General features: G+C 41.8%; 1 protein-coding gene across 1 annotated transcript in view; it reads right to left on the reverse strand.

The window, feature by feature from the left end:
- ALDH1A3 (aldehyde dehydrogenase 1 family member A3) overlaps positions 1 to 12,044 on the reverse strand; it is a 50,714-nt gene that overhangs the window by 13,627 nt on the left and 25,043 nt on the right. The window contains exon 9 of the mRNA XM_037832895.1: positions 10,952 to 11,136. Within this exon, the coding sequence (XP_037688823.1) occupies positions 10,952 to 11,136 (185 nt within the window). The remainder of the gene's footprint in view (positions 1 to 10,951; positions 11,137 to 12,044) is intronic.

Here is a 12,044-nt window from a genome sequence, read left to right on the forward strand (position 1 = left end):
CAGTAGGGTACCTTCACTGGAGAACACTGATGTCACCTGGAAAACCTCTGTTAGCTGGGAAGTCATGTACCTGGCATCTCCTTGCTCCTAGGTTGCATTTCAAAATGGCATTCTCCAAGAAGTCTCTTTAAACTGTAGCAGCTCTGAGCTTCCTTTGCTTGTGAGCTTTTATTGGGCTCCAGTAAACTAATCAAGACCCACACTGAATGGGCAGGGCCACACCTCCATGGAAATAATCTAATCAAAGGTATCACCCACAGTTAGGTGGGTCACATCTCCATGGAAACAGCCTAATCCAAAGATTCCAACCTAATTAACACTAATACGTTGGCCTCATAAGATAGTATTAAAGAACATGGTGTTTTGGGGGACATGATACACCCAAACCAGCACAGTAAATAACACACCCTTAAACAATCAGAGGGTCAAAGAAGAAATTGAAAGGGAAATTGGTAAATATCTCCAGTTGAAAGAAAATGAGAACATATATCAAAACTTAAGGGATGCAGTGTAGTTAGTGCTGATAGGGAAATTTATAGCCCTAAATGCTTACATTAAAAAAGAGGACAGAACTAAAATCAAAGACCTAACTGCACACCTGGAGGAACTTGAAAAAGAACAGCAAACTAATTCCAAAGCAAGTAGAAAGAAAGAAAAAGATTAGAGCAGAAATAAATGAAACTTCTCTGAAAGTAAAAAACAATAGTGAGAATTAACAAAACCAACTGAAATTGGTTCATTGAAGAGATCAGTAAAATTGGTAACCCTTACCTAGACTGACAAAGATAAAAAGAGAGAAGATGAAAATAAATGAAATAGAAATGAGAGGGGGGCACTGGCTACTGACTCCACAGAAATAAAAAGGATCATAAGAGGATACTATGAACAGCCGTATGCCACCAAATTAGACAAATTCCTAGAAACACACAAACAAGCTACACTGACTCTGGAAGAAATAGAAGTCCTTGGCAGGCCAATTACAAGTAAAGATATTTAATCAGTCATCCTGACAAAGAAAAGCTCATCACCAGATGGCTTCACAGTGAATTCTACCAATCATTCCAAGAAGAATTAATACCAATCCCGCTCAAACTCTTCCAAAATAATTGAAAAGGATGGAATACTACCTAACTCATTCTATGAGGCCAACATCACCCTAATATCAAAGCCAGTAGAAGAAAATTATAGACCCATTTCTCTTATGAATACAGATGCAAAAATCCTCAGTAAAATACTTGCAAACCAGATTCTGGGAAGATGGTGGCATAGAAAGAAGTGGAAGACTTAGTCTCCCCCAGAACAATTCATAAATGAACAAAAAACCAGTAAATAACCTGGAATAACAGCGGGGAGACAAACGTGACTGTACACTCAACATCCACCGACATGAATTGGGAGGAATGCCTGAGATCACAGCATAAAATCTGTAAGTAAAACTGCAGACCCGCACTGATAGCTGAGAACCTAGAGTCGAGAGCCCCTCCCTCACGGAAGCCGCGCCGCGCACTTTCTCAGCCCAGCTCCAAGTGAGGTTTTAATATTAACTGCTCAATACAGACAGTGAATCCTCAATAAGCAGACAGAGGCTTTTGGTGACAACTGAACTTGGGAGAATCGGGGGACATATCTGTCTCAGGGCGGGGAGCCCAGAGGATTGGGTGCGATCTCTGGCTGATGGGTGAACCTGGGAGTTTTTCTGTCCCTCGCTCTCTCTCTGTGGAGAAAACATCAGCTGTTCTCAGCCCGCAAGGCATTGCAGTAAAGACAGCCTCAGACATTCTGCATTCTGAAACGAGCTGAGAACCCCGCGGCACAGCCCAGCGGCCCAGGGCTTCCCTTGAGGGATGGTGCACACTGGTGACATAGCGTGGCATTCCCTCGGCTGAGCTCCTGGAGGAGCGCGGCTGGGAGGGGGGATCCGCTAGGGGAACCCAGGAGTGCTACGCCAAGTCTGGTGGTTTGTGGGACAGTGGGGGAAATGGTCTGGGGCTGAACTGGGGTGAAGGCTTGGGACTCTTGCAGCAGCCTTGAATCTCCTGGAACCTGGGAGATTTGAACAGTAGAACTGCCCTTCCTCCTTGGCCACCCGTACACACACCCCACATTCAGGGTGGACGGCTCCAGCAACACACCCAAACTGAGTTCTCCAACTGAACCTACAAGAATCATTTCCCCACACACTGTGGAAAAAAAGGTTGAGAACTGACTTGAGGGATATAGGTGACTCACAGACGCCATCTGCTGGTTAGTTAGAGAAAGTGTACGTCACCAAACTGTGTCTCTGAAAAATTAGATCGATATCCTTTTTTTTTGTTACAACTTGAAAGAACCTTATCAAGCAAAACAAATGCCAAGAGGCCAAAAACAACAGAAAATCTTAATGCATATGATAAAACCAGACGATATGGAGAATCCAGCTCCAAACACATAAATCAAGATTTCGGAAGAAACATTGCACCTCGCACAATTAATCAAAGAACTACAATCGAAGAACGAAAATATGGCAAAGGATTTAAAGGACATCAAGAGGACCATGGCCCAGGATATAAGTGCCATAAAGAAGACCCTAGAAGAGCATAAAGAAGACATTGCAAGAGTAAATAAAAAAATAGAATATCTTATGGAAATAAAAGAAACTGTTGGCCAAATTAAAAAGACTCTGGATATTCACAATACAAGACTAGAGGAAGCGGAACAACATCTCAGTGTCCTAGAAATCCACAGAACAGAAAATGTAAGAACAAAAGAAAGAATGGAGAAAAAAATAGAAAAAATCGAAACGGATCTCAGGGACACGATAGATAAAATAAAACGTCCAAACTGAAGACTCATTGGTGTCCCAGAAGGGGAAGAGAAGTGTAAAGGTCTAGAAAGAGTATTCAAAGAAATTGTTGGGGAAAACTTCTCCAACCTTCTACACAATATAAACACACAAAGCATAAATGCCCAGTGAACTCCAAATAGAATAAATCCAAATAAACTCACCCCAAGACATATTCTGATCAGACTGTCAAATACTGAAGAGAAGGAGCAAATTCTGAAAGCAGCAAAAGAAAAGCAATTCACCACATACAAAGGAAACAACATAAGACTAAGTAGTGACTACTCAGTGGCCACTATGGAGGCGAGAAGGCAGTGGCATGACATATTTAAAATTCTGAGAGAGAAAAATTTCCAGCCAAGAATATTTTATCCAGCAAAACTCTCCTTCAAATTTGAGGGAGAGCTTAAATTTTTCACAAACAAATGCTGAGAGACTTTGCCAATAAAAGACCTGCCCTACTTCAGATACTAAAGGAAGCCCTACCAACAGAGAAACAAAGAAAGGAGAAAGAGATATAGAGGATTTTAACAGCCATATATAGTACCTTACATCCCAAATCACCAGGACACTCATTTTTCTCTAGTGATCACAGATCTTTCTCCAGAAGGGACCATAAGCTGGGACATAAAACAAGCCTCAAGAAATTAAAAACAAACAAACAAACAAAAAAATTGAATATACTCAAAGAACATTCTCCAACCACAACGGAATACAAATAGAAGTCAATAATTTTTGAACTATAACTCCACTATTTACTTCCTACATGATAAAAAATACACAAACTCTAAGGACAAATCAGTGGTTTTGAACTCAATGTAAAATATGTAATTTTAGACAACTATATAAAGGTGGGGGAATGAAGGAGTATAGGAACATAGTTTATGTGCCCTACTGAAGTGAAGGTGGTATCAAAGAAAAACAAGATTGATAGAGATTTAAGAGGTTAATTTTAAGCCCTACAGTAAACCCAAATAAATTATCAGAGAATACAACCATAGAGATGAAAAGTAGAGTTTGGGTTAAGAGAAATGGGGGAAGGGACAATGGGGAGTTAAGAAAGGAGTGTAGGGTTGCTGTTTGAGGTAAAGGGAAATTTCTAGTAATGGATGATGGGAAAGAGCATGACATCATTCTAAATGTGATTAATCCCACTAATGGAAGGCTAGGGAGGGGGTGGAATGGGAAGATTTAGGCTGTATATATGTTTCCACAACTGAAAAAAGAAAAAAAAAAAAGACAGTCTAACTAGATGACAATTGAATGCTAAGGATGAACTTGGATGGGATTGGAGGGTGGAAGACAGGTGGCTCGAAGGGACACAGCTGAGACATAAGGAAAAGGAAATATAGAATGTAAGCATTGTATCATTGTTGAATCTCTTATACTTCTTAGCTGCACTTAATGGAATTACATAAAAGAATGTTCTTGTTCATGGGAAGTACATACGTGAATTATAGTGTATGTTCAAGGATGTGTGCAGCTAGCTCTCATATGTTCAGAAGACAGAGCAATAGATGAAAAAAATAGCGATGTGACAGCATGTTAAAGTTGGTGGATTGAGCTATCAGGGGAGGGGGGTCAGGGTATGATGGAATTCTGTGTATGGGTCTAGTATTGTTTTTGCAACTATTCATGTAACTTTGAATTTATTTCAAAATTAAAAAAAAAAAAAAAACTTGCAAACCAAATCCAACAGCACAATAAAAGAATTATACAGCATGGTCAAGTGGGTTTTATCCCACGTATGCAAGGGTGGTTCAACACAAGAAAATCAATTAATGCAATACACCACATTAACAAATGTACAGAAAAAAACCATATGATCGTCTTGATTGACACAGAAAAGGCATTTGATGAACCCATCATCCTTCTTTGATTGAAAACACTTAGAAAACTAGGTATAGAAGGAAACTTCCTCAATATGATAAAGGGCATATATGAAAAACCCACAGCTAACATCATTCTCAATGGTGGAAGACTGAAAGTTTTCCCTCTAATATATGGAACTAGACAAAGATGCCCAGTGTCACCACTGTCATTCAATATTGTACTGGAAGTTCTAGCTGGAGCAGTTAGGCAACAAAAAGAAATGAAAGGCATACAAATTGGAAAAGAAGAAGTAAAACTTTCACTGTTTGCAGAAGACATGATCCTATGTTTAGAAAATCCTGAAAAATCGACAGCAAAGCTACTAGAGCTAATAAACAAATTCAGCAAATTGGTGGGGGTACAAGAATGACAAGCAAAAAGGTAGTGTTTCTATACACTAGTAATGAGCAACTAGAAGAGAAAATCATTTAAAAAATTCCATTTTTAATAGCAACTAAAAGAATCAAATACCTAGGAATAAATTTAACCAAGGATGCAAAAGACTTGTACACAGAAAACTACAAAACATTGCTAAAAGAAATGAAAGAAGACCTAAATACATTGAAGGACATTCCATGGTCACAGACTGGAAGTCTAAATAGCATTAAGATGTCAATTCTACTCAAAATGATTTCTAGATTCAATGCAATCTCAATCAAACTTCCAATAGCCTACTTTGAAGAAATAGAAAAGCCAATTTCCAAATTTACTTGGATGGGTAAGGGACCCCAGATAGCCAAAAACATCTTGAAAAAGAAGAACAAAGTTGGAAGACTCACACTTTGGGACTTGAGAGCATATTACAAAGCTACAGTGGTCAAAACAGCATGGTCTTGGCACAAGGATCGATATATTGACCAATGGAATTGAATTGATATTCAGAAATAGACCCTTGCATCTATGACCAATTGATTTTTGACAAGGCTGCCAAGTCCACTTAATGGGGAAAGAATAGTCTGTTCAATGAATGGTGTGGGGAGAACTGGATATCCATATGCAAAAGAATGAAAGAGGTCCCCTATTTCACACCATAAACAAAAATTAACTCAAAATGGATCAAAGACCCAAATATAAGAACCAGGACTATAAAACTCCTAGAAGAAAAAGTTGGGAAGCATCTTTATTTTCTTATGTTAGACAACGGTCTTTTAGACTTGACACCCAAAGCACAAGCAATGAATAATAAAATAGATAAATGGGACCTCCTCAAAATTAAAATATTTTGTGCATGAAAGGGTTTGTCATGAAAGTGAAAAGACAATCTACTCAGTTGGGGAAAAATATTTGGAAACCACATATCCAAAATATATAAAGAAATCCTACAAATTACCAGTAAAAAAAAAACAACAACCAAACAACCCAATTAAAAAATGGGCAAAAGACTTGAATAGACATTTCTACAAAGAGGATATACAAATGGTCAAAAAGCACATGAAAAGATGCCTAACATCATTAGGGAAATGCAAACAAAATCACAATGAGATACCATTTCACACCCATTAGAATGGCTACTATTAAAAAAAAACAGAAAACTCCAAGTGTTGAAAGGATTTAGATAAATAGGAACACTCATTCATTGCTGGTAGGAATGTAAAATGGTGTAGCCACTATGGAAGATACTTTGGCAGTTCCTCAGAAAGCTAAGTATAGAACTACTGTATGACCCAGCAATCCCACTACTATGTATATACCCAGAAAAATTGAAAGCAGGGACCCAACAGGTATTTGCGTACTGATGTTCATAGTGACATTATTCACACTTATCAAAAGATGGAAGCAACCCAAATGTCCATCAACTGATGAATGGATAAACAAAATTGCTCCATGTGATGGAATATTACTCAGCCGTGAAAAGGAATGAAGTCCTGACACATGCAACAACATGGATGAACCTTGAGGACATTATGCTGAGTGAAATAAGCCAGACACCAAAGGACAAATATTGTATGATTTCACTGATATGAACTAAATATTATAAGAAAACTCATAGAGTTAGAATGTAGAATATAGGTTATGAGGAGACAGATTGGCGTTAGAGAAGGGGGAGTTAATGCTTAACTTGTATAGGATTTCTATTTAGGCTGCTGGTAAAGGTTTGGAAACGGATGGTGGTGATGGTAGCACATTATTGTCAGTGTAATCAACAGCACTGAACTGTATAGGTGAATGGGGTTAAAAGGGGAAACCTTAGGATGTATATGTTACTAGAATAGAATTTAAAAGATATAAGACTGTGTATCACAGTGAACCCTATTGTAGACAATGGATTATAGTTAATAGTACAAGTATAAGAATGTTCTTTCATGAACTATAACAAATGTACTACGCTAATACAAGGTGTTAATTGAATGGCATATGGGAAAAAAACATCTAATATAAACTAGGGATGATAGTTAATAGTACTATCTTAACAGTCATTCATCAGTTGTAACAAAGGTAACTACTATTTAGAAAAACAGTTCAATTACAAAAAAGTGCTATCATTAATTGTAACAAATGATCCACGGGACTGTAAGGTGTTGGTGGTGGGGTAGTGTATGGGAATCCTGTATTTTATGCATGATTGTTCTGTAAACCCGCAACTTTTCTAATAAAAACAATTAAAAAACCAAATAACCCAATGGTGCATGTGGGTTGATTGTCCCCAAGGAGAAGGCTGGTTTCTTAGGAAGGAGAGGAGGGGAAAACACAAACCCATGCATGGCCCTCCCCTAAACGTCACATGAAATATGGATCCAGTTTAAAAATCCCACCTTGGATCAATACCTCACACCTTACATCTGGGTAAATTCCAAGTGGAGCAAAGCTTGAACTGTGAAACATGTAACCAGGAAAGTTTCAAATTTTCTGGTAGTAGAATCCCTCTGCAAACTTGAGGGTTGATGGCCTTTTTAGAACTCAAAATCCAGAAGCCAAAAAGGAAAAAAGATTTGATTATGAAAAAAAAAGGGCAAAAACATGATAAGCAAAGTCAAAGGGCAAAACAAATAAACTGGGAAAAAATATTGACAAGGCATATCATAGAAATGGAGCTAATCTCTCTAGTCTGTAAAGTGTTCCTGTAATTAACAAGAATAATGTCCAACAATACACAAGGAAAATATGCAAAGGAAATGCACAATTGAAAGAAAGGGAAATACAAGTGGCTTTTGAACAGAAGATAAGATGTTCCACCTTCCTCATCATAAGAGATGCATGCATATTGAAACTTACCAAGATATTTTTAACTGTCAGATGGGCAAAACTCTAATGGTTTGATGGCACATTCTGTTGGTAAGACTCGAGACACAGACAAACCTAGGCACTGTTGCTTGGACTGGGCATTGGTTCATTCTCTGCGGAAGGAAATCTGGCAATGCTTATAGAGATTCAGGACATGTTCCCACTTGGCAATCCCACTTTGGGGATTCTGTCCTGTCGATTTCCTTGCGCATGCATGAAATGACATACTCACTGTGGCACTGTAATAGCACACACCCACATACTCATTATTGAAATCAATTATGGTGGATGCATACAGTGGATTTCTAGGTGCATGTGAAAAAGAATGAAAACAGATGGTTCCTAGGGACTGTATGGAAAGCTCATCAAGTTTTTCATTAAGGGACAAAAAGCAAGGTGCAAAATGGTTCAGATATCATGGTACCTTCTGTGTAAAAATAATGAGGGAAATCAGAATGCATATTCATATTTGCATGCATATGCATATTTTTCATGTATACGCATGAAGAAACTCCAGAGGGACAGGCGGAAACGAAGAACATGAGCTACCTATGGGGCTGAGAGTAAGAACCGGAGGGTGGGAAGGAGCCTTTTCAATATATACCTTTCATCACGTTAGGTATTTTGAGCCATGTGTATGCACTTCCGCTCAAAAAAGTAATTGAAACAATTGTAACAGGTCCAATAATATCTCAAGGCTCTCTTTAACTTTTCTGTGGGTGGACCAAGTCATGGGTTAAAAGTCCCAGGTGTTGCTGAGCCTCTTTTCTTCTCCCCGGAGGATGCAAGAACTTGAAGGGCTTCACCAAACTGCAGGGGACAGGACATAAGTGGCCACCAGTCACAGTCCCCCTGTAAGATGGGGTTGCTGCAGCGTCGATCTGTTCTTCAGGTGGCACTGGACTTCCGGTGGAAACCCCACATATCCAAACTAAACTCTCCCTGGTGAGTCCGTATGAACACATTGTTTAAATTTAATAACCCTCCATTACATTTCAGCGGGTGCCTTACGGTGCAGGAAGGAGAACCTGCCAGAAAGCGAGATGACGGGGCAGGGCACGGCACCAGCAACAGAGAAACACAGCCCTCTAAGGACCGGGCCCGAGGGCTGCACTCGGCTCCCACGGCGAGGATGCTGGATCCCACACCGGCCGGCCAGGTGGCTTGCAGAATGTTTACGCATCTCGTTGCTGAGTTGCCAAATAAACCTGAACGATTTTGGAGCGCTTGAGCGCGTGGCTCGTTTCCACTGTACACCGATCTAGGTCAGTTAGCTGTTTTACAGGCATGAGGCAGACAGGACTATTTAGACAGCTGCAAGTCCTCCCAGAGTAAAATCTTATTACTGAAGATGAAAAAGCACTTTGGGGGGAAAAACATCCAACAGTGTCCTAAAATAATATTCTGAGGTTAGACGGCTTAAGTGAGCTTTCAAAAGGACTTTCAGCGACAGCATCAAAAGCACTGCTGAAATCAACACCCGTTCTGTTTGGATCTGCTCTTTTGGAAGGGATTTGTGTATCTGGCTTTAAAATTCCAGACCGGATCCTTGGAAATAGACTTACAAATAATGAGGGCACAAAAGGGTTTCCTTAACACAGGGGGCAGCTCATATATTTCCCGCTGATTCTGGACTAGCCTAAAATCACAGTGGATTTGATAATGACTTGTGGTCGTGTTTGCACTCAGATCTGAAATTCAACCATGGCTATTAGCCTGACAACCTTTGAGCCAGCGGGCCCTGGGTTTGCAGTCGAGCCAGACAGGCAGCAACTGGAGATGAGGGCTGGAGGCCATGAGCAGAGATACTTTTGCACCAGGGTCACGTGGCAGCAGAGCCACAGAACGTGTGGGCCAGAGACCTAAGCTGTTCCCACGTGGTCCTTCACCACCCCCAGCCAGACCGTCCTCGCAGGATGGCTGAGCCAGACCTGACAGATATAGTCACAAGTAATGCACATTCATTCATTGCTATCTAGATTGGGGAACCCCTGTCATTTATATGCCCCCACCCCATTAAAAAATAAAAACTACCCTTACTGAGTGTCTCCTAATTGCCATGAAATTATCATAATATTAGTCAATCATTCCCATTTTCCAGATGAGGAAACTGAGGCTTAAGAAGATCATGCAACTTTTGCAAAGTCATGGAGCCAAGTGGCAGAACTTGAATTTGAACTCAGATCTGCAGCTTCCCATGTAAATATGCACGAGAGCTGTGATGGGTTAAGTGTCAAGCTCCCTTCAAGGACTCTTGGACATGGGACTTGTCACTTCACCGCTTGGGCAGCACTTGGGTGAAAAGCAAAGTGGATCACTGCCGAGCTCCATTTCAATAATGCATGGGCAGGTCAGGCTGCCCTCTTTTAAATATTTATCCATCCACTGTACTTCATAATTAGGAAGAAAGTGATACAGCATGCACCTTTTAAAAGAGACTATTAATTTTCTCGTGGTTATGATCATTTTCATCCTGACCTTGGTTTCCCAAACCAGACCTCCAGGGACACATTCCTACTGCCTGGAGATTCACCCCCATCCCCACCCCTGAACCCTCTACACTCGGATTCTCCAGTTTCTGGGAGTTGCTTTGTCCATGTGGGTTCAAAGGCCTCTGTCCCTGCATTCTGCTGCCCTCCAGCCAAGCAGGGACCTCATAAAGAAAGAAGAGGACCACGGCTTTTTCAGGGAGACCATCCAGGTAAGTTGGACTCTACCTGAAACCCTCGCTTGGGGCTGGGGGTGGGTGAGAAAAAGGAAGGCACTGGGAGAGAGCAGGAGGCTGCAGGTAGATGGCATTAGGGACTGAGAATAGCACCCTCTTCCCGAGGCCTCCATACTGCACATCAGCACCTGTGTCCAGCCCTGTCTCACTGACTCCATGGCAACCTGACCGGGCTGCCCCCTTGAGTGGCAACTCAGCAAAAGCCTCCAATGCAGGGCAAGGCAGCGCTGTCCCCCTTTGCGAGGGCATGAGGGGCTCAGCCCAGATGAGCCAGCACCATGGCTGCAGCCCCGTCAGGAGCAGTGAGTTACCTGGGGCCCCTGCTCAGTTTTGACGTCGAAGGGGTCCCCGATGGGCCGTCTCTCAGCGCACTCCACGCTCCTCCGGACGAACTCAGCGTAGACCTGCTCCTCCACGAACACCCTGGAGGCAGCCGTGCAGCACTGGCCCTGGTTGAAGAACACTCCCTGATGGGTGCATTCCACTGCCAAGTCCACTGGAGGTGAGGGGGAGCGCAGGCAGAGAGAGGAAACCATTAAGTCGTTAAGGCAGGCCTGGCCCCGCTGCAGCTGCAGCTCCTAATTGCCCACACAGGAAAACTGGCCCCCAAGTGGCTGCATTTCGGAAATGAAGTTTGGCTCTCGGCATCTCCCAAACAGAGAGGATGAGAAAAAGGATTTCTCAGGTCTAGTGAGTTCGGCAGCCCAATCAGTCCCCTGACTGCAGGACTTCTCAGTGTCTTCAATAGGCTAATGAATGCCAACAGTCTTAGCAGTCCCCATATGCACCGATGGGAAAGCCTCACGTCTTTTCCTAATGTTCTATAGAATGAACTCCGGAAAGTATCGATGGAGGCCATTTGGAGAGAACTTTTTAAAGAAGCCCAAATTTTCCGCCTCAAGTGAAAGAAAGGTCTTATTAAGTAATGTGACACCATATATGACTTATAAGTGTTTAAAGAAAAAAAAAAGAGGCACTGATTCTGCCTGAGGGGGGCTGAATCTGAATTATAGACATTTAATTAAAACCAGCTTCATAGCTTTTAGGAATACTCAGTTACTAAAACTGAGATAGGAGGGTGCTTATAGGATAGGCTTAAAGGATAAGAAAGGTAACAGGGAGGGTGTTTGCATTTGTAGGGGGACTTCCAGTGCTTGACCACCAGCTGGGTCTTTCAGTATGTCACCCCTCCCCTAGACACACCCACTGCTTGCTTAAGAAATGCACGGGCCAAAGACAAGGTCCCCAGGGCAGGGGGCTGGCTCTGGGTGCTGGGAGGTGACCCAGCTGGCGCTCAGTAGCACTCTTGGAGCAGCTCAGAGGGATTCTGCCCTCAAATTTGGGAAGGAGGCTGTTACGGTTCTGCAGGGTTGTTTGTATAAGCTGATGTGGCAGCAGGACTGC

This window comes from Choloepus didactylus, chromosome 4, assembly GCF_015220235.1.
Source record: "Choloepus didactylus isolate mChoDid1 chromosome 4, mChoDid1.pri, whole genome shotgun sequence".
Lineage (NCBI taxonomy): Eukaryota > Metazoa > Chordata > Mammalia > Pilosa > Megalonychidae > Choloepus > Choloepus didactylus.